The sequence below is a fragment of the Peromyscus leucopus genome, chromosome 8b (genome assembly GCF_004664715.2).
Source record: "Peromyscus leucopus breed LL Stock chromosome 8b, UCI_PerLeu_2.1, whole genome shotgun sequence".
Taxonomy (NCBI): domain Eukaryota; kingdom Metazoa; phylum Chordata; class Mammalia; order Rodentia; family Cricetidae; genus Peromyscus; species Peromyscus leucopus.
Window position 1 is genome coordinate 90939165 of NC_051086.1, and position 27524 is coordinate 90966688.

Sequence of the window (27524 nt, forward strand, 5' to 3'; positions counted from 1 at the left end):
CCCTGTGCTTTTCCAAATCATGGTCTCAATATCTCTCGCTCATACAATCCCTCCTCCCTCCCTCTTTCTTTCTCCCTCCCTCTCTCTGTCTCACTCGCCCACTGGGCTCCCAGAGCTCCCCCTGGGGCTCGGGCATGGATCTCTGCATCAGCTTCCATCAGACACTGGATGAGAGTTTAATATGACATCCAAGGTGTTTGGCCATCTGATCACCAGAGCAGGTCAGCTCAGGCACTCTCTTGTCCACTGCCAGTAGTCTACAGTGGAGGTATCTTTGTGGATTTCTGGGGACCTCTCCAGCACTCTGCTTCTTCCTATTCCCCCAGGGTCTTCATTCATCATGGTATCTCCCTCCCTGTTCTCCCACTCGGCTCCTGATCCAGTTGGTACCTCCCGCTCCCCTAAGCTCTCTTTCCCCAACCCTTGCCCTCCATTACCCCCACCCCCAGTTTGCTCATGTAGATCTCATCCATTTCTCTGTCGTTGGGTGATCCCTGTGTCTTTCTCAGGGTCATCTTTACTAGGTAGCCTCCCTGGAGTTGCTAGATGCCCTTCAACTGAAGAATGGATAAAGAAAATGTGGTACACATACACAATGGAGTACTACTCAGCAGAGAAAAACAATAACATCATGAGGTTTGCAGGCAAATGGATGGAACTAGAAAAAACCATCCTGAGTGAGGTAACCCAGACTCAGAAAGACAAATCTAGCATGTACTCATAAGTGGATACTAGATGTAAAGCAAAGGATAACCTCGTATTTTAGAAAGCAAGTTTAAGTAGTTGCATCTTCCTAATCATGTTTTTGGAAACTCCTTCAAGTAGTTTTGCTTTCAGTATTTAAAAAAAATTAGGGACCAAATGGCTAGGATTCTAGCCACCTCTGTCTCATGTTTTTCCTTTACCTTTTTATACAATAGACTTAAGATTCCATTTAAACTAACAATCCATTTGTAACTATGTCGACTGATGGATGTGCTAATAAGTTGTTTTAATTAGAATGAGATACAAAGCACATGCCTAGCATGCAGGAGGCCCTGAATTAGAACATCATTGCAAAAAAAAAAAAACAAAAACAAAAAAACAAAACAAACAACAACCTATATTCTTGTTGAAGTAAGGTTTTGCTCTGTTGCTCAGGTTATCCCTAAACTAGGTTCAAACAATCCTGCCATCTCTTCTTTTTTTGTTTCTGGGACAGTTTTGTCACATAGCCAAGGATGGCCTCAAAGTCACTTTGTAGTTTAAGTTGTCTTTGATTTCAACGGTCCGGGTACCTTGGCCTCCCAGGGCTGGGATTACAGAGGTGTCCCCCACACCCAGTCTTCTTTTCACATGAGATGAGGGCCCCAAGGCTAGCAACGAGATGACATAACAACGCAGACTGTGTGCTGTGAACACGTGTGGCTCCACTGGGTAATAAAGAAAGCTGTTTACAGCCAGGTGGGAATCCAAGCACGACACAGAGAGAAGGGCAGAGTTGGGGGAGATGGGAGCCCTCTGCCACAGGAGCAACAAGATGTCAGCAGACCCGTGACCCCACGGCCAATGGAAATGGGTTAATTTAAGATGACAGCTAGCTGGCAAGAAGCTAAAGCCATAGGCCGTACAGTTTGTAATTAATATAAGCCTTGAGTGATCATTTTATGGGCAGCTATGGGACTGCGGGTGGGAGAGGTTCGTCCGGACTGCTGGGCCAGGCAGGACCGGAGAAATTTCCATCTACAGTTCCTGTATTAGGAACTGCCTGCTGCTGAGTCGCACACCTACTTACCATCGTCTCCCTAACAAAATGGGTGTCATTCTATTTATTCTTAGTACTTTCCAGTGGAGTTTAGGTTTCAATAAAGACTTTTCAAATTACGTGAAAATAAAATGAAGTAAACATTACCTTAAGTGCTTCTTCATATTCTCCTAAAGGGACGAAAATGAAAGAAAACAACAACAGTGACTCACTTATTTTTACCAGCCCTAAAGATTCTATTGGCTACCATCAATCCTACAGTTGTGTGCTTTTTTGGGGGGAGTGAGGGTGGGGGTGGGGGTCTAACTACGTAGCCCAGGCTGGCTTCAAACTCATAGTCCTTTGTGTGTTGTGATTACAGAAGGGTAACACCATGCTTAGCTAATCCTATAGCTCTAGTATCCAACGTGAAGACTACAGTTAATAGTAATGGATTGTATTTAAGGATTTTGCTATAGTAGAGTTCAGCTGCTCTCACCCCGAAGTGGCAGAGGCAGGGTGTGGGATGGTAACTGTGAGATGACACATATTTTCATTTCTTTCACTGAAATAACCTTTTAAAACCATCTGTATTTCATATCAATGTTATACATCTTAAAAATATAAAGTTTACTTTAAAAAAGTAAACCCAATCCTATACAAATTCTTAGAATCCTTACATATGGACAGTCACTACGCTTTTGCTAGACACACTTCCTTCTTATTGTTGTATGGTGCTTTTCCTGCCGGTCGTAACATTCTTGGCCCCTGCCCCCATAGCTAAGACAATCAGAACACAGCAATACAGTGGTAGCCAGAACTCTGATATTCCATGAAGGTGTCTGGAGAACCTTGCCTGAGATTCCAAGTCCCTTCCCCAACCTATTTACAAAGTGAAAGAATGGCTAAAAATGGTATTCAATAATGCAGTGAGATTGCAAACCATGATGAGGTAGGATTTTGCAGTGATGTAGTTGTTTGGGGGTTATCCATACTCCTGTATGTAACTCTGCTCTGCAAGAAGATCTGGACTTTGGTGAGTTTGTGCTTTGATCTGTTATTGGTGCCTACCTGGGATGGCTGGACTTTGTTTGCGCCTCCCCAGGAAAAATGAATGCAACACTTACCCACTGCAAAGAGAAACTATTACAAAGCATCTTCCTCTTAAGTCCCTCAGTGCCGCTGCAGCCTTCTAGGTGCAAGATATCCACCCAGCTCCTCTAACTATGCTCCGTGAAGCACAAGATTCAGGGGAGTTCCTGGACTGTGTTAACATCTTACCTGGCTCAAATAATGTTTTAGGGACTAAGATATGGACTATAACCAACCATCTAATAAACATGGGAACATGGTTTGCTTATGCATTGAAATTCACATATGTGTCAGGTCAGAACAAATACAACAGCAGAATGAATTGTATGTGACAAACGAGGTGCATATTATTTTTAGAGGATTAGCATCTTAAATATAAAGTTGGATAAGGCCTGTCCTTATGATCCATGCAAATGAACTAACTTCTCTTAAAAAAAAAAAAAAAAAAAAAAAAAAAAAGGCCTACAATAAAAATCCCTTATGAGGGGCTGGAGAGATGGCTCAGAGGTTAAAAAGCACTGACTGCTCTTCCAGAGGTCCTGAGTTCAATTCCCAGCAACCACATGGTGGCTCACAACCATCTGTAATGAGATCTGGTGCCCTCTTCTGGACTGCTATCATACATGCTGTATACATAATAAATAAATCTTTAAAAAAATGAGGCTTATGAGGCTGGGGATGTAGCTGAGCTGGTAGAGAGCTTGCCTAGCATGCACCAAGCCCTGAGTTTTATTCCTAATATTTCATAAAGTGGGGGGTGGAGGCATAAGCCTGTAATCTCAGTACTCAGATAGAGGCAGGAAAATCGTATGTTCAAGGTCATCCTAGGCTACACACTGACTTTTATGCCAGACAGGGCTACTACCTCCTGAGACCCTGCCTCAATTAGGAAAAAAAAAAAAAAAAAAAAAAAATGAAAAGAAAAATCTCCTACGAAACTAATGCCCACAGTACAATGTCAATTTACAGCATACCAAATTCTATTCTAAAATGTATGCCAGAGCAAAACATGGTTGAAATAGAAACACTTCAATGAGCAGATAAATTTGTTTAACTATGTAGCTCAGATTTCCCTTAAACCTGAAATTCTCCTGCCTCAGCCTCCTCAGGACTTGACTTGCAGATAAATACTACTATGTCAGGCAAATTTTAGATAAAGCTGACTAGATTTTTTTCAGGAACTCACCTTGACTATTGATGGATACCTATGAAGAGAAAAAAGCAACAGTGAATGCTAGGACTCATCACCTGAGGATTTATATTAACTAGAGCCAGTCTCACGTCAAAGTCCCAGGCCAGGTGTCTAGCATTTCCACTACTATTTAAGTAATGTGCTTTGTTTTATCTTAGGGACATTAACAGGTAGCACAGTGTAAGATGATAATGTACCAGATACACAGTACTGCTAGTCTGGTGCATTATCCACTGAGTAGAGTCCCTATTAGCATCATCATCATCATCAACTAAAAGACAGTCTTGTTAGAGTTTTAGGTTCTCTCTCTGATAGTCTCCATATTGCTTTCCCATTTCTCAGCTCCATCTCAGATGCCACTAATCTTCATAAAGTATGAGATTATCAAATATATTTAAACTATCAGGTAAATGAAATAACATTATTCTTTACCTTTTTGTCTTGTCCCTTTATGGCTGAGATAGTACTTGTTTCTAAAGCCCAGGTTGGCCTTAAACTACCTGGATCCTCATGCCCCAATCCCAAGTACTAGAAATACAAGTGTGAGCCATTACAATGCATTTTATTATGAGCTTTTTAAACTCTGTATCGCTCCTGAAAAGATCCCTATTCTAAATATTTACGGGGGGGGGGGGGGGGGGACACGACGACGGGGACGGGGACGGGGGACAGGGACACACACAACACATGGACGGGACGACAGTTATTTTACCTCCTCATTTTCCTCATCCAGGTATTTTATTTGAATATTATTCAGATCAAATGAAACTTTTACCTGCAAATGAAACAAAAGGATCAGATCAGTGTATCTCAGTGTATAAAATTGAGTATTTTAATTTTATTCTTTTTTTTCCCCTCCCATCTTTTTTTTTTTTTTCTGTTTGGCCTGGGGGTGCTGGTTTGGTGTGGACCTTCCCAAGACCACAGCTCTTTTTGTTAAATATTTATTTATTTATTCATTCATTCATTTATTTATTTATTTCATTGTTTTAGGAGTTTTATTCCAGAAATTCAGAACAAACTGTTGGCAAATGAATAATTCATTCATTCATTCATTCATTTATTTATTTCATTGTTTTAGGAGTTTTATTCCAGAAATTCAGAACAAACTGTTGGCAAATGAATAATAATACAGAATAGTCTTCATGGATAGTTTAATATTTAGAGAATAACTGAGGTATAAAGAATGTGTTTATAAGCACTATTGTTAGCTAGCACATCTTCCTCAGTGGGCAGGTAAAGGAAAAAACAACTGCATTATTCAAGGTTCTCTACCTGAAAAGGACTGGTAGAATGAATCTCTCTATGTCTGAACAAAATGGATTTATTAGAATGTCTCACAAACTGTAGTTCAGGCAGTCCATCAATGGCTGCTACCAATGGAAATTTGAAGAATTCAGTAGTTGTTCAGTTTATGAGGCTGTATATCTCAGCTGGTCTTTAGTATATACAATTCTAAGGAAGTAGCCTCTAATGCTGGTAAAAGAATGAACTTGGAGCTGGGCGGTGGTGGCACACGCCTTTAATCCCAGCACTTGGGAGGCAGAGGTAAGAGGATCTCTGTGAGTTCAAGGCCAGCCTGGGCTACAGAATGAGTTCCAGGAGAGATCCACCTGACTCTGCCTCCCAATGCTGGGATCAAAGGCGTGTACCATGGCTGCCCAGCCCATTAATGTGTTTTTAATTTTCTTTCATGAATATGGGTGTTTTGTCTTCATGTATCTGTGCACCAGGTACATGCCTGGTGCTCGCAAAGGCCAGGATAGGTCATCTCATGTTCTAGAACTGCAGTTACAGATAGTTGTGAGCTGCCACCTGGATGTTAGACATCAAAGTGGGCCCTCTAGAAGGGCAGCCAGTGCTCTTAAACACTGGGCCATCTCCCTAGGTGACATCTAAAAACTTAAAATCAGGGCTAATGAGATGGCTTAAGTAGTACAGTACTTGTTGTATACAATATACACAAGCCTGATAACCTGAGTTTGCTCCCCAGAAAACACATAATGGTTGAAGGAAGGAGCCATCATTCATACACACAAATTTTAAAAGTTCAAAATCACATTTTATCTTTGGATAGAGTCCACCCTATAGAACAATATGTAAGTTATCCATACTCAGAGATGTAGGTCCTGTGTTTTTTTTTTTTTTTTTTAAATATTGTGAAAAGAAAGAAAATCCTGGTGGGGAAATCAGTAAGTAATGGTTACATCCATAGTGTTCAGCAACACTAGCAACACCGTGGACTCAGTTTAAGAAGACTGAGCTTGCTGGGCGGTGGTGGCACACACCTTTAACCCCAGCACTCGGGAGGCAGAGGCAGGCAGATCTCTGTGAGTTCAAGGCCAGCCTGGTCTACAGAGCCAGTTCCAGGACAGGCTCCAAAGCTACACAAAGAAACCCTGTCTCAAAACAAAACAAAACAAAAAGACTGAGCTTTACTCTGCGTCTATTGATTAAAAACTATGGCTACAATATAATGCTGAGTAAGAAAAGCAAGCTGTAGGACAGTGTTTCCTATGACCCTAGCATGAAACCTGCATGAACACGGAACACGGAAATGTGGGTAAGTACTCAGGGCTGTTATCTCCAGTTATTCAAAGGAGGTATGGAGAGCAGATACAGGGTAGGAATTTGTGGAGAGGCATTATCTCCTTACATGTTAAGATTGTTTCAGGGCTGGAGAAATGGTTTAGAGGTTAAGAGTACTGACTGCTCTTCCAGAGGTCCTGAGTTCAATTCCCAGCAACCACATGGTGGCTCACAACCACCTGTAATAAGGTCTGGTGCCCTCTTCTGGTCATACATGCTGTATACATAATAAATAAATCTTTAAAAAAAAAAAAAAAGATTGTTTCATGTCTTATAATGGGCATGTATCACCCTTTTATAATTTAAACTTTTACAATAAAAGAAAAAGGCAAGTTGCCAACTTACCCAGCTACTAGGGAAAAAAAGATAACTGGTGCTCAGATCATTTTCAAAGGTCCCACTGCTTTCCCAATAACCATCTGCCTAGCACAGTAGAAAGAGAAATCTGGGGAAGGCAGGGGACTAGACTAACATTTCCTTCCTTTTAAGCTACCCACACAGGTAACCAGGTCGAGACATGTCTGTAACCAAATGTTACATTAAACACAGGTGCCAAATAGTAAAACATTGACCAAGGCAAGTCAAGGAAACCAGCAGGGTACAAAGAGCAAGTCAAGATTAGAGAAATGAGGTGCAGAAACACCCATGGGGCTTTGCTTTGCTTTCTGCCAACACCAAGATAGCCAACCTTTGACCCAGCAATAAAGCAACTGGCAGGTCTTGCCAAACGCCAGTCCTATCCCGGCATTAACAAACAGTAGTGATGATCTGCTCTCCAGCCAAACAACATTCCCCTACAGCCTAGCTGGGGTGGAGGACACACTAACTTATCCCTCAGACTATTTCTAAAATAAGTATGTTTCTAAATCTGATTTCACTTAAAAAATAATTTTACCTGAGTTTGATACTTGGGACCCATACGGTAGGAGAGAGCCAACTCCTAAAATTTACCCTGACTTTTGCTCCCTCTCAAAAAATAAATATATGTAATTTTAAAAATATTTAAAAGAACATAATTGTTTCTTCCTTTTATCCTGGTTACACATCCTATACAAATACTGAACCCCTGTCAAAAACAATTTTTCAAGATGTCCAGAAATGGTAATGACGACAAACTTGGCAGTTAGGAAACCAACTGCTAAAAATGGGCACATTTTGAAAGAATATCTGTGTTTAAGGCACTGAAAAGCAGAACAAAGTGATACTCACCATAGCTTCAACATCAGCCCAAGTTGTATTTGCTGGATCCGAAACCAGAAAGCTTTGAGTTTCATTTTTAAAAGTCACATTTAGAGTAACCTGTGGTTCCATGCTGTGGGGTGGGGCTGAGAGATGGATGGACGGAAGAAAGAGGAAGGGATTAAAAACCCACAGAGACACATTAGGTTTAACATATAAGTTAGATTTGGGAGATCATAGTGAATAGGAGAAACAATGTCCCTCCTGTGACATTATTTACTCTCTAGTAGTTCATTATCTACCAAATCTCACTGTTACAGAAGAATTTTTCTTTCTCTGAAATAGACACCAATGCTTAAGCTAGGCCATAAAGGTTTGCATTTATGCTATAGAGTTAAACTCAATCAGAACATCCACGTTAAAAGTAAAAGCCACATTAGGCACAACGGCACACACCTGTAGTCCCAGGCACTCAGCAAGTTGAAGCAAGATGATATAGTTGGAATCCAAGAGTTCTAGGCCAGCCTAGGAAACAAGGAAATGCTGTCTTTAAAAGAGGTGGGGAGTGGGGAGGAGAGATAAAAGTCTGCAGAAAGAATTTAAATTTTGGCTAGGCGGTGGTGGCACACGCCTTTGATCCCAGCACTAGAGAGACAGAGGCAGGTGGATCTCTGTGAGTTCAAGGCAACCTGGGCTAGAGATTGAGTTCCAGGAAAGGCACAAAGCTACACAGAGAAACCCTGTCTTGAGAGAAGAAAAAAAAAAAAAAGGAAAAAAATTTAAATTTTGGCCATATCCACAAGAACGCCCCCAACATAAGGTTTTCACTGCATATTCCAGTGCTTAGTTAGTATCTCCAGTGTGAGCCAACAAGATGGAGAACAGACACAAGGCATCTGCACTTGGGGAGCAGAGGCAGAAAGAAATTCCAGTTTTAGGCAGTCCATTCAAGAATAGTCCAGGCTACAGAATGAGCACTTGTGTCCAGAAGACAAGCAAGCAAACCCCCGCGCCCCCAAAAAAAGCCCAAACACAAACAACAACAAAACTCCCACAATTACTTGTGGAAAAAGCTCTCCAGAAGTAAAGAAAGCTACATACTTGGACTGCTCCACCTTACTCTTAGTTCCCTAGACCAAATTTTCCTAGATTCCTTGGATAGCACTGTTAAGGTCAGCAAAATAGTCTTTGTTTTACAGATTAAACAAGTGTGGTAGAGCTGTATCTGGGACCCAAGTCTTGCCATCCTGTCTTTAAAAGACATGGGGGGTGGAGTTGGGGGAGATAAAAGTCTGCTGAAAGAATTTAAATTTTGGCCATATCCACAAAAACTCTAACAGGTTCCACAATTAGCAACTAGGAGTTAATTTTGTTATCCAGTATTCCTTCCTTTTAGTGTAATTGTGTGTTTGTGTCGCTGAAGGTGACAAGGGGGCCTGGATGCTAGGGAGCCACTCTACCATTGAGCTAAAAACTTGCTCCATTACAATGTCTCTCTTGACCAAGTATTCATCCTTTCTTCCATAAATATTTGTAAAATGAGAAAATTTAAAAAAATACCATTATCAGGCTTAAGGAGTTAGAAATTTCTTAATCAAATACCTACTATTAAAATCTAGTTGACTTTACTGAAGGACTTTGCTTACTGATGAACTGTGACTTTAGGGAAAATATAGTTGAAGTTGTTTAAAGCTACAAGTAGCAAAGACACTGGCAAAAAAAAGTCCCCTCTTCAAATATTCAGCACATTTCCAATCTGCACATAGAAAGAGCCAGATTTTGCTCCACACAAGAAATGAACAAGATTAAGTCCTAGATGTTTCCAGTATCACAGGAAGGGGGAGCCAACAGGGTGGGAAGACTTGGGTCCCAGATACAGCTCCACCACAGGACTAGCCATGTTAGCTGTGAGCAAGACTGTTTATTTCTGAGCTTCACTTGTTTAATCTGTAAAACAAAGACTATTTTGCTGACCTTAACAGTGCTATCCAAGGAATCTAGGAAAATTTGGTCCAAGGAACTGGGAGTAAGGTGGAGCAGTCCAAGTTTATACAAAGCTGTCGGGTCAATTTCCAGCACCACAAAGTATGTAGGATTCTTTGAAACAATGTTCAAATATGAAAATTATTTATTGTAAGAAATAATTCTTTAGTTCCTTAAGATATCTTTTTTTTTTCAGATAGGGTTTCTCTGTGTAGAGACCAGGCTGGCCTCTGCCTCCTGAGTGCTGGGATTAAAGTAAAGGCATGGGCCACCACTGCCCCGCAAGATATCTTATTATTATTACTTTTTTTGGGTGGTGGTGGTGGGCAGACATCTCACTCTGTAGCCCAGGCTAGCCTGGGAATTCTATGTATGTAGACCAGGTTCTAACTCACAGAGATTTGCCTGCTTTTGCCTCCAGAATGCACCACTGTGAATACAACTGTTAAGAACCTTGTATTCTTTTTTTTTTTTTTTTTTTTTTTTTTTTTTTTCTTTTTTTTTTTTTTAGCTCTATCAAGAGATGCTTTGCTCCATGCTTTAATGCCAACGCCTTGTGTATTTTTTTTTTTTTTTTTTTTTCTTTTTTGCTTGAATCACAGAGATGTGTCTGAGTGTGGGTTAATCGACAGCGAATGTATTCTTATACAGATTATTTTAGAGACTCAATTATCCAAATTTTCCATGCCTTGATTTCATCTAGAGTTAAGTTCAGTGCCAAAGTAATACTAGTCTCTAGCACCAATCCTGTTGACGTCCAGCATTCATTTACTTAAAATGCAGTTCTTCCTTAGGATCTTTAAAATTGAGATAGAATCCCATCAATCCCCCAGGATGTTAGAGGTTTTTTGTTGTTGTTTTTGTTTTTTTAAATCAGGAAAATGAAATGACTGAGTTTGTCAAAAGTAAAATTTCTGTAATGCACTCTGACTTTCCAACTTCAAGAAATACACTTCCACACTTTTCTGCCTGGAAGGGAACTAATCTTCCCCGTTCTCAAATTACACGAATGGGAATTGGTTTCCATACTTTGGAGTTCATCCAGCTGCTCTGTCAATGGGAGAAAACAGGAAGTGGGAGAGTCGAGTCTGGCTGGCCAACATACAGGCCTTCATAAAGGGCTACCTCACTTTGGCTTACGTGTGACAATCCTTTCAGTCAGAGCATTAATCTTGAACTTGTGAAAAGAGCAAAGGCACAGTTAACGCCATCTATTAGCTGCTGGTTTACAGCCGGCAGTCAGGCCGCTGGGCCTAAGCCTGCAGCTTTCCTGAGGGGCACTGCAAACGCACGTCTTCCTGACTCACATTCATGCGACAAACGTCAGCTTTTCCCCACATGAATTTTCTCAACCTCGACAAATACTGTTAATAAAGCCGACCTGGGAATCCGAACCTCGGCTTTAAAATGGGCGATTTAAAGCCGGATGCCTGACAAAAAAGGGAAAACGACGCCTCTCTAACACGGAAGGTCCTAGATCAAGATATTTTCAATCGAGCCTCAAAAAGAGAAAAGGGTTAGAATGAGGAAGGTGTGTGTCCTTTCTTCTCAAAGACAATCCTCGTCCTCCAGTCATCGTTTTCCTGCAGCTCCACGTCCCCGGGCCAGCGTCACCACCCCCTGAGGCCCTCTCTTTGTACGGGGGGGAATTCGACCTTCTCTTAGCAGAAAACGGCCTTTTTAAGCCACGAACGCTCGCCCTCGGGCAGCATCCACACCCCACTGTCGCTGACAACCCTGGCGGCTCGCTCATTTGGCCACTGAAAGGGCTGGCTGTCCCTGAAGACGGGAAAAAAAGTCACTCCGCTTTCCAAGGTTCTCCCCTTGAACTTCCCGAGCCCTCTACGATCGACGTGGCCCCACTCTTAGGTACCAGCGGCGGCTTCCTTACCAGCTCTCCGCCCGCGGGGGGCGCTTGCCCGTGGCCAGTGCAAGGACCGCTCGCTGCCAGCTCGGCTGCTATCCCTGCGGGGTGAATCTAACATGGCGGACCGAGACCAGGCCTAGTCCCATGTTTCTCAGAGCTCCCGAGTAGATGATTGGCTCTCACTATTTGTCCCTCAAAATCACCACCCCACCGATTGGTCAATGCTGCGTTGGCAAGGGCGGGACAGCAGCTCTCTGAACCGCACAACAATAACAAACACCCAGGCCGAGGGCGGAACTAGTGCGCAGATGTCAGCGGAGTGGATTTCCCTTTCCCGAGCCGATTGGCCGCCCTCTGCTTTCCCTAGGGTCACTGACCTTGCAGGACGAGTCACCCGAGAGTCGCGGGGCCGGATGGGAATTGTAGTCTTCCTGGGACTCTTTTAGTCTATTCTCGGGGAGCAAGACATGAAAACAGGACGCTGCGACGCATAGCAGCTCGCCTGCATACCCGCGAGAAGGACTCCGCTGTGTTAACTGGGTTGCTGTGGTAATCGTGCCTGCTTCCGGCGCTGGAAGCTCCTTTTCCTTAAAACTACAGTTTCCAAGAGAGGCTGTGGAGAAGGCCTTTCGTTCCGCAATGCATGCTGGAATTGGTAGTTCTTTTCTTCACACGAGCCTTTATTTGCCTAAACTGGAGACTTCCATGGCAGGAAGACTAAGGGAGGGATGAGGCCACGGCCTGCCACGGCCTGCCACTGCTTTGGGGACTACCTTGCGCTCATATTCCGGCCTCGGATGAGCGATTCCGACCCTTTGTACAGAATTACTGTGACGTAATAAGCAAGCGTAGCTGCGAAGGGGCGGCTGCCTATTAGGAAACTCAAAATTCTTTCTCTTCCGTCTCTTTCTAGTTACGACATACAGGGAAAGACGAGGCGGCCAATCCCGGGCCCGGAAAGAGTGTCTACTTTTTTTTTTCCCCCTCCCTTCCGCTGACGTGTCTGGATCTTGGGTTCCTAGAGGCTAGCACTAGGCGCCCAAGCTGCCGGTTACCTTGGCAACAGAGAGCGCGGGAATTACAGATACATTGTAATTGCGGCTGCGCGGCGGCCGCTGGTGCCGCGGGAGGACTCCGTGCTTTTCGAGCGGCTTCTCCGGTATCGGGCCTCGGGCTCGGGAGCACGGACGTTCTGCTCGGAGTCAAGGTGAGACAGACCTGAGGAACAGAACGGTACCTCGCGATAGTCAGATGAAGGGCAGCGGCTGCAGGTCGAGGCGGGTGTTTACCTGGTAGGAGAATACCTGGGGCGGAAGGAAAGGGTCCCAGACGTCGTGAAACTGAAAGGACGCCCAGGAGGGGCGCAGTGGGTGCCTTCCCGGGGACCGCTGTGAGGAAGAAGGCCGGGGATGGGTGAGGGGCTGCCCTGGCTGTAACCGTGCCTTGAAGACAGTATAAGCATGTTGGCTAAAAGGTTGAGAGGAGAGGAGGGCACAAGTGTGACAGGGAAATCCATGTGCATTTCACCGAAGGGAAGTCCATAAAGGAACGCCAATAGCAATGGGTGCTGTTGGCAGGGGAGACGAGTTTCAAGAGGGTCTTGAGGTTAAGGGCCGTAACAGGGAAACCCTCGGGAGGGCTAGAATGGAGAAGCGTCAGCTGGTTTCGGTTTTGGTAACTTAAAAAAAAAAAAAAAGTGCGTTTCTTTGTCTTGGTTTTATTTTTTTGTTGGTTTGGTTAGTTTCTGAGACAGAGTCTCATTGTGTAGCTCTGGCTGGCTTGAATCTCCATATGGAGAGCAGGTTGGCCTCGAACTCATGCACCTTCCTCTGCCTCCGTGAAGAAGGGGTTAAAGCTCTCCTCTACCATGCCCATCTAGTTTTGGAGTTCTTGAGGACCGGGTCTTCTGTACTCTGGCTGGCCTTGAACTCCTTACGTAGCTCAAGGTGACCTTGAGCTCTTCATCCTGCTGCCCGCGCCTCCAGAGCGCTGAAAGTTACAGGTTTGCACCACCATATTGACTGAGTTTGTTTCCCTGTCTAGCCCAGGAAGGGCTAGAACTTTTGAAAGCAAGCCATCCTTCTCCTTCACCTTCTCCATTTCCTGGGACTATAGGTATGACACCACTGCGCCCTGCTTGGTTTTGATTTTAAGCAAGAAAAAGAAAACCAGGACTCTGGAGAAAAGTTCATCCGGTCACTCCACTGTAGATTTCCTTTTCTTGCAGAAAGGAAAGAAAGACCAAAGGAAGGCCTCAGAGGCCATCTATCAAAGAATGGAGAATTTAGATTGCTAAGTACAAAGAGCAACTGCTAGAATTTTTTTTTTATTTTTTAAAGATTCATTATTTATTTATTCCGTATGCAATGTTCTGCCTGCATGTATCCCTGCAGGCCAGTAGAGGGCACCAGATCTCATTACAGGTGGTTGTGAGCCACCATATGTTTGCTGGGAATTGAACTCAGGACCTCTGGAAGAGCAGCCAGTTCTCTTAACCTCTGGCGTCTCTCAAGCCCAAGATTTTTTTTTATTTTTTTTATTGTGTGCATATATGTGCAGGGGTTCTGGCCTGGATCTAGACTTCCAGATACCTGACATAGGTGCTGGGAATTGAAGTCAGGTCCTCTGGAGGAGAGGCACATCCTTTTAACCACTGAGCCATCTCTCCAGACCCTGAGATGACCTCCTCCTCCTCCTTTTTTTTTTTTTTTTTTTTTTTTTAATTTTTATTTATTATGTATACAGTATTCTGCCTGCATGTGTCCCTGCAAGCCAGAAGAGGGCACCAGATCTCATTACAGGTGGTTGTGAGCCACCATGTGGTTGCTGGGAATTGAACTCGGGTCCTCTGGAAGAGCAGCCAGTGCTCTTAACCGCTGAGCCATCTCTCCAGCCCCACTCTTCCTCCTTTTTTAAATGAAGATGGTTTTCATCAGCTGTATGGTTGGTACAATTCTAAAGCAAAATTAAATTTCTCTTACTTAGAATGACAAACCAGGTGTGGTAGCTTACACCTGTAACCCCAGCACTCTGAGGCAGGAGGATTGCTACAAATTGGAGACTAATCTGAGCTGCATAATGATTTCCAGGCTTGTGTGGGCTACAGAGTGAAAACTTCCCCCAAAAGGGTAGATGGGGATGACTTATGCCCACTAATTCTAGCAGTAAAGGGGGTGGAGGTGGGAGGACCAGGGGTTCAAGAATAGCCTTGAGTACACACAAGTACAAAGCTGCTGTGGGTTATAGGAGATCTCAAAAAAGAAAAGAAAATTGACAGGTAAGCTACTGTATTTAAAAACCTTGTAAAGTTGTTTAATTATATGTGTTTTTAAATTTTCATTATAAAGTTCACTGGACCCGGAAGAAATGGACTTATCTGCTGTTCAAATTGAAGAAGTACAAAATGTCCTTCATGCTATGCAGAAAATCCTAGAATGTCCAATCTGGTAAGCCAATGGAAGAGTTTATTAATTTGAGATTCTTTGTATGATTATCTTTCATGCAAATGAGTAGAAGTGGCTTTACATAGTAGAGGGAAAAACAATCTGTTAATATCAAAATGATTTTGTTTTTTCATAACTGAAGAGTTTCAAAAATTTAGAAAAGTACTCTTCGTCCTGTCCCCCGCCCCACCCTTTCCCAGCCAAAGGCTTGTCTTGGTTTGCTCTTCCTTGGTGCGGGAGCCTGCTTGGAGTAGGTGGCACCTGGGCCTTTCCTCCAGCTGTAGGACCCCCTGATGTCTTGGAACAGCCTTAGTAAAGAATGTTAAAATAACGTGAAGTGTTTGGTATCTGGGAGAGCATCTGTCTCTGCCTCAAACTGGCCCTGTAAATTAAAGTGAGAATGTTACCAGTCCTCAAAGCTTTTAGTAAGTCTAATGCAGAATGAGCTTTTCTTTTTTTTTTATGTAATGAAGAGAGGATTGGTCTATTGTTCTAATCAGCTATCTCCACATTCCCACCTTTTTTTTTTTTTTTTTTTTTTTTTTTTTTTTTTTTTTTTTTTTAAAGACAGGCTACATTATAGCATTCCAAATCCGCCTCAGACTCACTATCTAGCCTAGGCTGGCCTTGAACTCAAATCCTCATGCCTCTGTCTCTTGAGTGCTAGGATCATAGACATACACTACCACACCTGGCTAAAAGAGTGAGTTTTGGCCAGTGTTTATCTGTGTTAAGTCTGTCCCCAGTTAGGATATGACACATGTGGAGAGTGGCTTACCTAGCACACCAGAAGCCCTGGGTTCAGTTCCTATCACTTCCGTAAATTGGGCCTGTTCACTGATATCTGTAATCCCAGCAGAAGGTAAAGTCAGGAGGATTAGGAATTGTAGGGAGAATTTTCTGTCCTGCCAGTCATCTCTGTCTCGCCAGCAGGCTACCTCCCAAGTAATCATACAGAGACTAATTAATCATAAATGCTTGGCCAGTAGCTTAGGCTAATTGCTAATGAGTCCTTACAACTTAAATTAACCCATTTCTATTAATTTGCTTTCTGCCTTGTGGCTTTCTTACCTCTATCCCATTTTGTGTGTCCAATTCGTTTCACATCTCCCTGTACCCTGGTGACTCTGCCCTTCTTCCCAGCATCCTCTGAGTCTGGCTCTCCCGCCTAACTTCTTCCTGACTAGCTATTGGCAATTTAGCCTTTCATTAAACCGATGAGAGCAACACATTCACAGTGTACAAAAGGATTGTTCCACAGCAAGGAGTTCAAGGTTTGACTGAGGCCCGCCTGGGATACATACGACCCTGTTTCCATTTTTTTCTTCTTCTTCTTCTTCTTCTTCTTCTTCTTCTTCTTCTTCTTCTTCTTCTTCTTCTTCTTCTTCTTCTTCTTCTTCTTCACTTAACATTACTGAGGGCTGGGGGTCTCCCTTGGAAGTGAGCAACCTAACCAGAGTGCTTTAGGCCCCACCTTCAGTTTCCAGCACCACGAGTCAATGATACGGAGAGAGGGGTTCCTGGCATAACCAGTGTTAAAAAGCCTAAGCTGGGGCTGGAGGGATGGCTCGTGGTTAAGAGTGCACGCTGCTCTTAAAAGCGTCAAGCTCAGTGTCTAGTCCCGGGTCAGGTGGCTGATGACCACCTGTAACTAATTCCAGGGACGCCGACACTTTCTCGGCACTTCCCCTGGATAGCTTCACTCACCAGTACAAACCTCCACACAGAAATACACAGATACGCACAATTCAAGTTAAGTCTTGGGCTGGGTGTGGTGGCACATGCCTTTAGTCCCAGCACTCGGTGGTAGAGGTGGGTTGATCACTGGGTCCAGGGCCATTTTGGCCTACAAAGCAAGTGTCCAGGCTAATCAAGGCCACCCTGTCTCAAAAAACTAAAATAAAGTAGATCTGTTTTTTTTAAAAGGAAGCCCAAGCACTCATTAAATGCTCTTTCATAGTTTCTTGGATATAAAAAAGTGAAATAAAAATCCATATCAAAATCTCTTAAAGATTTATTTAGCGGTGGTGGCGCACTCCTGTAATCCCAGCACTCCAGGAGGCAGAGGCAGGTGAATCTCTGAATTCAAGGCCAGCCTGATCTACAGAGTTAGTTCCAGGAGAGGCTACAAAGCTACAAAGAAATCCTGTCTCAAAAAACAAAAAACCAAAACAACAAAAAAGGTTTATTTATTTATGTATTTATGTATTTTATGAGTGCTCTATTTACATGTATGCCTGCATGACAGAAGAGGGCATCAGATCCCACTATAGATGGTTGTGAGCTATCATTTGGTGCTGGGAATTGAACTCGGGTCCTCTGGAGGAGCAGCCAGCGCTCTTAACCACTGGGCCGTCTCTCCTGCCCCGAGAATCTTTTAATGAATGGCTAGAAAGGAAAATTAGAATTGTTTCCCTTCTCCCCTTCTCATTCTGTGCAGTCGTTATTTAGATCTATAGCCCAGCTTTTTAACTGTTCTTAAAATATGCAACAAAATCTTCCACTTCTGCCTTTGAGCCAATAGACTTCATGTTCTCTCTGTCTATAGTCTTTTGATTCATATAATTACCTGGCTTGAAAATCTTGATTCTTTATTTTTTGTTTATTTTCTTTTTCATATTGAGATAGGATTTCTCTGTGTAACAGCTCTGGCTGTCCTAGAACTCACTTTGTAGACTAAGCTGGCCTTGAACTCAGAGATCTTCCTGCCTCTGCCTTCAGAGTGCTGGAATTAAAGACAAGCACTACTGCTGCCCAGCTGAAAATCTTGATTCTTGAGGCTTGTTTTGTTTTTTCAAGACAGGGTTTCTCTGTGTAGCTTTGGAGCCTGTCCTGGATCTCACTCTGTAGACCAGGCTGGCCTCGAACTCACAGAGATCCACCTGCCTCTTCCTCCTAAGTGCTGAGATCAAAGACGTGTGCCACCACTGCCCAGCAGTTTATGTTATCTTTAGTAGTATTTAGGATATAGTAGGCACTCAGTAAATTAAGTTGGTTTTTGCCTTTAAAAATTTTTGTTTGTTTGTTTTTTGGCTTTTTTGGTACAGGGTCTTCCTGTGTAGCTCTGGCTATCCTGGAATTCACTATGTAGACCAAGCGGGCTTTGAAGTCACAGATATCGTCTTACCTCTGCCTCTTAAGTGCTGGAATTAAAAGCATGCACCTCCACACCCTGCTTAAATTAGTTCTTAATAGTTTATATATTTATTTTGGTGCTGAGGGTTGATTTGGGAACTCTTGTGTACTATGTATATGTTCTACCTTGAACTATACCCAGCCCTTCTTCTTCCTTCCTTCCTTCCTTCCTCTCTTTCTTTTTTTTTTTTTTTTTTTTTTTTTTTTTTTTTTTTCTTTTCCTTCTTCCTTCCTTCCTTCCTTCCTTCCTTCCTTCCTTTTCTGGACAGGGTCTCACTATGTAGACCAGACTGACCTTGAACTCATACAGTTCTGTCTACCTCTACTGGGTTTAAAGGCATGTGCCACTATGCTCAGCTTTCAGATCTTTTTTTAAAACAAACAAACAAACAAAAAAAACCAAACATCGTTATCAGGGCACAGCATTCAGAAACAGAGGGCTGGAGAGATGTCCCAGTGGATAAAGCTTTTGTAGTGAAAGCACAAAGGCTGGAATTTGGGTCCCCAGCACCCACCTAAGTGCCAGTGGGTGTAGCAGCCTACCTAGAATCCTATTGCTTGGTCCACAGGAGCAGGATGCTCCGAGCAAGCTAGCTAGCTAGACTGGCCACATTAGTGAACTCTAGGTTCAAGTGAAAGACATTGCTACACATGCATGCATACATATCCACACATTAAAAAATCAATAATTGACCAGTTGTGTTTATTTTGAAGTTTTTTTTTATTTTTTGTTTTTGTTTGTTTGTTTTTAATATATGCAGGAGCTTCATCTGCATGTGTGCCTACAGACCAGAGGAGGGCATCAGATTGTGAGCTGCCATGTGGGTGCTGGGAGTTGAACTCCGAACCTCTGGAAGAGCAGCCAGTGCTCTTAACTGCTGAGCCATCTCTCCAGTTCCCAGTTGTACCTTTTTTTTTTTTTTTTTTTTCCATTTACCTTTGATGGGTGAATTCAAGTCAATTTGCTTCCATGCATCATGGGGTTGTTATTTATGTTTGGAGTCAAGTTAATAAGATTAAGGAAGATGAGTTTTCAGAGACAGGATTGGAAAAGTGCTGGCCTCTCTACTCTCAACATTGCAGCTAAACAAAACCAAGACCTAGTGAGATTTACAGCCAAATCTATGAAATATCCGAGCCACAGAGGCAGGAATAACATTGCAAGAGAAAGATTGGTTTCGAAAAGCCTAAACTTACTGCGGATAATTACAAACAGTGATCAAAAAGTCTTCAATAATGTGGCATTTGGGTCCATTTATTTTATATTCCCACGGGACTCAGTCATAAAAATGCAATGTTCTTTCTCATTCTGGCAAATTAAACCATCAGTTAAAAATTCAGATACATAAAAACTAAAGCTGAAGAAAGCAAGCGAGTGCTCCATTTTCCTCTCTGTTACTCGGTGTCTCAGCTTCCTGCTGAACTTTCTTCTCCTTTTCCTTGATGGACCTCAAAGGTCTTGGTCCTCCTACCTCAGCTTCCAAATGCTGGACTTAGAGGGTCACACCTGTAGCTTAAGCTACCTTTTTAAATCTTTTTACTTTTTCCTGAGTCTCACTATGTAGCTCTGGCTGTCCTGGAACTCACTCTGTAGACCAGGCTGGCCTCAACTCAGAGATCCTCCTGCCTCTGCCTCCTGAGTGCTTGGATTAAAGACCACCACCACCATGTGGCGATTTTAATAATTTTTGAACTAGACTGTTCACTACAGTCATTTTTTTTTTTTTTTAATTTTTTTTTTTTTTTAAGGGGGAGTTTCGAGACAGGATTTTTCTCTCTCTGTGTAGCTTTGCGCCTTTCCTGGAACTCACTCTGTAGCCCAGGCTGGCCTGGAACTCATAGAGATCTGCCTGCCTCTGCTTCTGGAGTGCTGGGATTAAAGGCATGCGCCACCACTGTCTGGCCACTACGGTCATTTTTAAAGCTTAAGGTCATTTATATGGAATGTTCTAGAGTGGGACTAAACCTACTGCTTTGTTACTTTTCCTGCTGTTCTTAGGACTGAGCTGAGGGCCTTTCTGTGGTGTGCTGCATTATACCTACAGTCCAACCTGGAGGATTTTGTTATGCAAACCCTCCTCCCCTGTGTGTTCACAGGAATTGAATCCAATACCTGATATATACTCTGTTGCTGAGTTATGCCCGCAGCCCATGCAGTTAGTTCTTAATGATAACTGGTTATGACTAAAAAATGTTACTTGGAGCCCTTAATTTTAATCCCAGCTATTGGGAGGCAGAGGCAGGGGGATCTCTGAATTTGAGGCCAGTCTGGTCTACATAGCAAATTCCTAGACCACCAGGGCTACATAAAAACTGTGTCTCAAAAAAAAAAAAAAAAGAAAAAAAAAAAAGAAACACAACAATAAAAAAAAACACCCAAAACAACACCTAGAAAAAGTAAAATGGACTTGGAGAGATAATTCAGCAGTTAAGAGCACTGACTGCTCTTCCAGAGGCCCTGAGTTCAATTCCCAGCAACCACATGGTAGCTCACAACCATCTGTAATGAGATCTGGTGTCCTCTTCTGGTGTGCAGACATACATGCAGGCAGAATACTGTATACATAGTAAATAAATAAATCTTAAGAAAAAAGAAAACAAAGTAAGTTGTTCCTTGGGGTAGCTGTAGTCTTAGGTCTCCTGCACTGGTATTCCTTCTGTCCCTAAATTATTTGAGAGTAGCAGCTTTATTTTTATTTTCAGGGTGGGAGTTTGAAGGTGGGGTCTTAGGATGTCTCCAAATTCTGTGCTCATATGGTCTTCCCACCTCAGCCTCCCCGTGTTTCTGGAACCACTAACATGCACTGCTATATCTAAGTAGGTTGGCAGTTCCTTGTGGTAATTGTAGCTCTTTTTACCTTTTGTTGTGGTTGTTTTCAAGACAGGGTTTCTCTGTAACAGCCCTGGCTGTCCTGGAACTCGCTCTGTAGACCAGGCTGGCCTTAAACTCAGAGATCCGCCTGCCTCTGCTTCCTGAGTGCTGGGATTAAAGGTGTGCGCCACCACTGCCGACTCTTTTTACTTTTTTAAATGTTTTGTACCTGGCAGTTTGTGTTTTTTTTTTCAAACCTAAACCTAACTTCTTTCCCCAGTGATTCATCCTGCTAAAGCTCAAACTACAACTACTCAGTAGGCTGAAAATACTGCATGGCATGCAAAGTGTTTGAAACATTTGAATTTTATAGTAAACATTTACTCTTATCAGAAGCTAGAAGCGAAACATTTTAAGTTTTTTTTCATTTTCATTCCTATTCATCTTCAAGCTCTCCAGTAGTCACTACCTTTTTACATATGGGAGTTTTCATCTGTTCAGAGTTGGTGTTTACAGTGTGTTTATATAGCTTGGATCGTAATTACCATACTGAAATATAATTATTTCAGAATTGAGTCAGTGGTGAGAATGAAAGCCATCTGGTATCATGACTCAATCCAATTTCTCTTTTACTAAGAACTTTCTTTGGTGTCTAGCTTGTCTCAGAAATATGATCTAGTAACAAATCAGTCTCTTTTGTTGGGATTGTCTTCTCGCAGTAGCCCCAGATGACTGCCAAGGTGAAAACTGAGGTTCAGGTAGAAAGCTTGGCCTGAGGTTGTTCTGCCCATACAGACAGAGCTGGTAGTATAAGCCAGCCTTCAGACTTAGTCAGGTATGTTTATTGCTCTCTGCATCTCAGGATCTCCATGACCACAAGAATTTCATATTAAGCCCTTTACAGCAGGCTCTTCCATCCCAGCCTTTCCTGTGATCGTTTTCTACATTTAACTCAAGGATTGCATTTCACAACAGCAAGTTACCTCTTCTTTAATGTCTTACATTGGCTTTACCACTAGAACTCAGTGTGTATAGCTCAAGCAGAATAAAGCTAAGGACAAAATAGACAAGTTTCCTGCCCATCTGGTCTCCCAGCTACCTCTCCCCTCTGCTGTAGGCTCCATCATTCTGTCTCAGCCAGTGGCCTTGCACACACACCAGGCGCGGTCCTGCTCAGCTCAGCTTCCTGCTCCCTCCAGTTACTGCATAGCTTGTTTCCTTACATGACTCAGCTGTCCTCCAGTGTCCCTTCCTCATTCATGCATTTTATTGCCACTCTATATTTACCCACCAACGTGCATCTCACTCTGTTCCTTTTGTCCTGCTTGTTTTTTTTCCTTTAACACATTTCTCCTTCTGGATGATAGTACATGCAGTTCATTTTCCTATTTTATTTGTGCAAATGCTTGAACTTTCTCATATTCAGTTAAAAAGGCAATTCCAAGCCATGTCTTTAATGCCAACATTCAGGAAGCAGACGCAGGCAGATTTCTGTGAGTTCGAGGCTAGCCTGGTCTACAAAGTGAGTTCCAGGACAGCCAGAGCTATTACACAGAGAAAGCCTGTCTCAAAAAACAACAACAACAAAGACAATCCCATGCCAAAACACGAGCTGTGAGGTGAGCCCGTGAGATGGCTCAGCAGGGAAAAGCTCTTACTGCCATGCCCACCATGTCTGAGCCTCAGGACCCACACATGGTTCTCTGACCTCCACGTGTGTGTGTGTATATCACAGCAAGTACACACTCTCTCTCACACATTATTCCCTGACCTCCACATGTGTGAACCACGGCAAGTGCACACTCTCACATTACCCAATACACACACAGTAAATAAATAAATACATTTTAGTTTGTTTTTCAAGACAGGGTTTCTCTGTGTAGCCCTGGCTGTCCTGGAACTCACTCTGTAGACCAGGCTGGACTCAAACTCGCAAAGATTCGCCTGGCTCTGCCTTCCGAGTGCTGGGATTAAAGGTGTGTGCCACCACCACCTGGCTCTTTTTTTTTTTTTTTTAAGGTTTTTTTTTTTTTTTTGTGTGTGTGTGTGTGTGTGTGTGTGTGTGTGTATATGTGTGTGTGTCCCATGTCAAGGTATGTTACATGTGTTCGGGTTCCTGGACAGGACAGGAAAATGTATCAGGTCCTTTAGAGCTGTAGTTGTTGACAGTTATGAGCCGCGTGAAGTGGGTTCTAGAAACTGGTCAGATCTTCTGGAAGAGTAGCAAGTGCTATTAAGTGCTGAGCCATTTTTCCAGCCCCTGGTTTGTTTGTTTGTTTGTTTGTTTGTTTGTTTGTTTTGAGACAGGATTTCATGTGGCCAAGGCTGGCTTTGAACTTGCTTTGTAGCTGAGGATGGCCTTGAACTCTTCATTCTCTAGCTTGTATTTCTCAAGTTCTAGAGCTGTGGGGATGCATTACCACACTATGCACAAATTTAGTTGTTTATAGAGCTTAGTTAAGATTCAGGATATGCACTAAAATGCTGGCTGACAGAGTGAGAATAACCAATATGAAAGCTTGTGTGTGCGGGGTCGAAGAGGTTGTCAAACCCAAGGTCTTGAACATGCTAGGGAAATGCTCTACTTTTGAGCTACGTTCCCAACCTAGCTAATCTTTTAAATGCTAATAGTAATATATAGCATTGAAGAGATCGGTATTTCTGGTATGGTTTCAGAATGTTCAGTGAAAGGATCGTTTGTTTGCTTGTTTGTTATGTTTGAGACAGGGTCTCAATGCGGAGATCTACTGATCTGGAACTCTCAGGATAGATCTGCCTGCCTTTGCCTCTACAGGGCTGGAGGCTCCACCACACCCAGCAAGATCATACTTTCTCCTGTGTTCCTTGCTCCTAGTATGGCAGACCTCTAACATTAAATTGTCCTGAATCGGGGCTGGAAAAATGGCTCAGCAGTTAAGAGCACTGGCTGCTCTTCCAGAGGTCCTGAGTTCAATTCCCAGCAACTGAATGGTGGCTCACAATCATCTGTAATGAAATCTGGTGCCCTCTTCTGACCTGCAAGCATATATGTAGGCAGAACACTATATACATAATAAATAAATAAATAAATCTTTATTTAAAAAAAATTGTCCTGAATCAGTGGTTCTCAACCTTCCTAATGCTGCGACCCTTTAATACAGCTCCTCATGCTTGGGTGACCCTCAACCATAAAATTATTTCATTGCTACTCAATAACTGTAATTTTGCTACTGTTATGAATCATAATGTAAGTATCTGTGTTTTCCCATGGTCTTTGTTGACCCCTGTGAAAGGGTCACTTGCCCCCAGGTGGAGGGCCATTCTTCTAAATCTATACTCGGTCTCAGGTATAGCAACTTAAAGCTGAATCTCTACTTAAAAAAACCCAATTGCTTATAAACAACTTGATTAGCCTCATGTATTTTCTCTCTTCTTTTCTTTTTTGTTCCTGTACTTGTCTAGTTTGGAACTGATCAAAGAACCCATTTCCACAAAGTGCGATCACATATTTTGCAAGTAAGTGAACAACTTTGTAGATCCATTATTAGCTTTTGTTTGTGTTCTTCATTACACAGCTTTCTAGAGGTGTTTGTTTCTTCAGTTAAATGACAAAAAACAAACTTGTTATTCTTCCTTGAGGGGTACTCATGAAATCATCATATGTATTGGCCTTAGCCATAGTAATTGGTAACATTTTTTTTTTATAATTTATTTAAATTTATTTTATGTACATTGGTGTGAAGGTGTCAGATCCCCTGGATCTGGAGTTACAGACAGTTGTGAGCTGCCATGTGGGTGCTGGGAATTGAACCCGGGTCCTCTGGAAGAGTAGCCAATGCTCTTAACTGCAGAGCCATCTCTTCAGCCCCTAATTGGTAAAATTTTGACATTGCTTATCTGTGTATAAAGAATCACGTGAAGTCAACTGTTTAGTTTGCTTTTGGTGTACAAGGGTGAATGTAGACTGAAAGCATTGTGAAATAAATTACGTTCAGCATTTGCATTTCTGTTCATTCCTATATGTCCTGCTGTTCCCACTAAGAAGGTGCAGTGTTTGCCTACTTCATGATGCTGGTGAAGATGGGGATCTGAACACTGTCTGTTTAGGCTCATTCCTATCAATGATTCAAGTTACATGTGGCCCTCCATATCTAGAGGTTATGTGTTGGCTGAGTCAACCAACCATAGGTTGAAAATATTCAGGAACAAATTGTGTTTACATTGAATATATGCAGAACTTTTCATTCTTCTCTAAACAATATAAAGTCATAAACATGTATCATATAGTTAAAAATAATTAGTGTGTGTGTGTGTGTCTGTTTACGTGAGTGCGTGCGTGCGTGCATGCATGCGTGTACCCATGGGGGCCAGGAGAGGGTGTTGCATCTCCTAGAGCTGGAGTTACAGACAGTTGTGAGCTGCCACATAAGTGTGCTGAGAACCAGACTCAGGTCCTCTGGAAGAACAGCAAGTGCTCTGAACCACTGGACTATCTTTGTGGCCCTATCATTTATATATTGTTGTATTAGGTATTTTAAGTAAACTCTATCTTTTTATGTAAGGGGATTGAATGTTCCAAGAGTTTGGTATCCCTGGGACCCATTCTGAGGGATGACTATTAAGAATTTTGTCCTTTTTGTTATTTGTTTGTTTGAACAGTTCCCGGTGGTGTTACAGTTTTACCAGTCAGAAATTCCAAATGAGAATTAAGGGGCTGAATTGCAGCTGTTGGCAGAGTTGCTTCCATCTGAGCGGTTGCCAGAACAGTCCACGTTCCTGGGGGAGGCTCTGTGCTGTTTCTTTGTGTTGTTCCGTGCCTTCTGATCCTTTGTCTTTGTGTCAGGGTCTCTTCCTAAAGGAGGCTGTCTTCCCTAGGAGTGTTTTGTTTTCTGTTTCCTTTTGTTGTTGTTTTATTTTCTCTTGTTTTTTGAGACTCTTGACTATGTATCCCTGTCACCATGAACTCACTATGTAGACCAGACTGGCTTTGAACTTACTGTGGTCCTCCTGCTTCTGCCTCCTAGATACTGAGAGTACAGATGTGGGTCAACACATCTAGCTGTATGTTGCCTTTGAAAAGCCAAACATGATGGCTTACACCTTGCCTTAGTTACTGTTGCTGTGAGGAAACACTGTAACCAAGGCAAATTATAGAAGGAAGCATTTACCTGGAGCTCACAGTTCCAGAGGGATAGGAGTCCGCCACTTGGTCATGGCAAGGAGCGTGGCAGTCCGTGGGAAGGCGTGGTGCTGGGACAGCAGCTGAGAGCTCACGTCCTGACACAAGAACAAGAAGCAGAAAGAGTGCATTGGGATGATGGGGGATGTCCCGCCCCACCCCACCCACCCCACCCCACCCCACCCCACCCACCCCCGCCGTGTGTGTGTGTGTGTGTGTGTGTGTGTGTGTGTGTGTGTGTGTGTGTGTGTGTCTGTCTGTCTGTCTGTGTGCGTGTGCGTGTGCGTGTGTGTGTGTTAAAGGGATTTATTAGAATGGCTTACAGGCTATGGTCCAACTAGTCCAACAATGGTTGTTTACCAATGGAAGGTCCAAGAATCCAGTAGTTTTCCAGTCCACAAGGCTGAATGTCTGAGCTGGTCTTCAGTATACACCAGAATCCTGAAGAAATAGGCTCTAGTGTCAGTGAAGTAGTAGACTTTATCAAGAGCAAAAAGAGAAGCAAGCTTCCTTCTCTGTCCTTTATATAGGCTGCCAGCAGGAGGTGTGCCCAGATTAAAGGTGGATCTTCCCGCTTCAAATGATTTAATTGAGAAAAAAAATCCCTCATATGTGTGCCTATTTGGGTTTTAGTTAATTCCAGATGTAGTGAAGTTGATAACCAAGAATAGCCATATTCACACCTGGGCTACATAGTGAGTTCCAGGCCAGCCTGGACTAGAGAGTAAGACCCTGTCTCAGAAAGGAAAGACAGAGGAGGAGGAAGGGAAAGAGAAAGAATTTATTTTATTTGTGTGAGTGTTTTGCCTGCCTGTGTGACACAAACCATGTGTGTGCCTGGTACCCATGAAGGCCTGAAGAAGGTGTTGGATCCCTGGAACTGGAATTAGAGCTGGTTGTGAGCTGCCATGTGGGTCCTGAGACTTGAACCCAGATCCTGGAAGAGCTTCCAGTGCTCTGAACTTCTGAGCCCCTTCGAACTCTTATCTTCCCATCCTTCTCTCCCCAGCAGCATCCGTAGGTTTATTTCCGCTGTCTTTTACTCTTCATGTCACCTCACTGGTTTACGAACTTCCCCAAAAGTGTCCCCATGGTTCTTCAGCCACTTCGCCCTGGCCATGGTCCAAGGCAGAATGGCTATATGATTCTGCTTCAAGAAGTGTACATTTAAAGAAAATAATGGACTCAGCACTCAGACAGGTGGATCCTTGTGGATCCTGGTAGCCAGCCTGGTCTACACAGAAACCTTGCCTTTGTGGGGAAAAAAGAAAGTAATAATGGAAATAAGAATTCATTGTTGTTGGCTTCTATATCTGTGCTTCTTAGAGTATATGTTGTGTAAGGTTTGTTT

At 42.9% G+C, this 27524-nt stretch overlaps 2 protein-coding genes across 7 annotated transcripts in view; one reads left to right on the forward strand and one right to left on the reverse strand.

Moving 5' to 3' along the window:
• Nbr1 (NBR1 autophagy cargo receptor) overlaps positions 1–12277 on the reverse strand; it is a 32009-nt gene extending 19732 nt beyond the window's left edge. For 2 of the 6 annotated variants that reach the window (XM_028856887.2, XM_028856890.2), the window contains exons 1-6: positions 11650–11780; positions 8232–8300; positions 7806–7921; positions 4720–4782; positions 4002–4020; positions 1892–1914 (exon numbers count right to left, since the gene is read on the reverse strand). In XM_028856887.2, the coding sequence (XP_028712720.1) occupies positions 1892–1914; positions 4002–4020; positions 4720–4782; positions 7806–7907 (207 nt within the window). In that variant the 5' untranslated portion in view covers positions 7908–7921; positions 8232–8300; positions 11650–11780. Of the gene's footprint in view, positions 1–1891; positions 1915–4001; positions 4021–4719; positions 4783–7805; positions 7922–8231; positions 8301–11649; positions 11784–12002 lie in introns of those variants that run through there. The other 4 variants (XM_028856888.2, XM_028856885.2, XM_028856886.2 and 1 more) reach the window with 3 other exon arrangements.
• Positions 12278–12519: 242 nt separating this feature from the next.
• Positions 12520–27524, forward strand: part of Brca1 (BRCA1 DNA repair associated) — a 73566-nt gene continuing 58561 nt past the window's right edge. The window contains 3 exon segments of the mRNA XM_037201135.1: positions 12520–12832; positions 14973–15071; positions 24457–24510. Coding sequence (XP_037057030.1) covers positions 14992–15071; positions 24457–24510 — 134 coding nt within the window. The 5' untranslated portion in view covers positions 12520–12832; positions 14973–14991.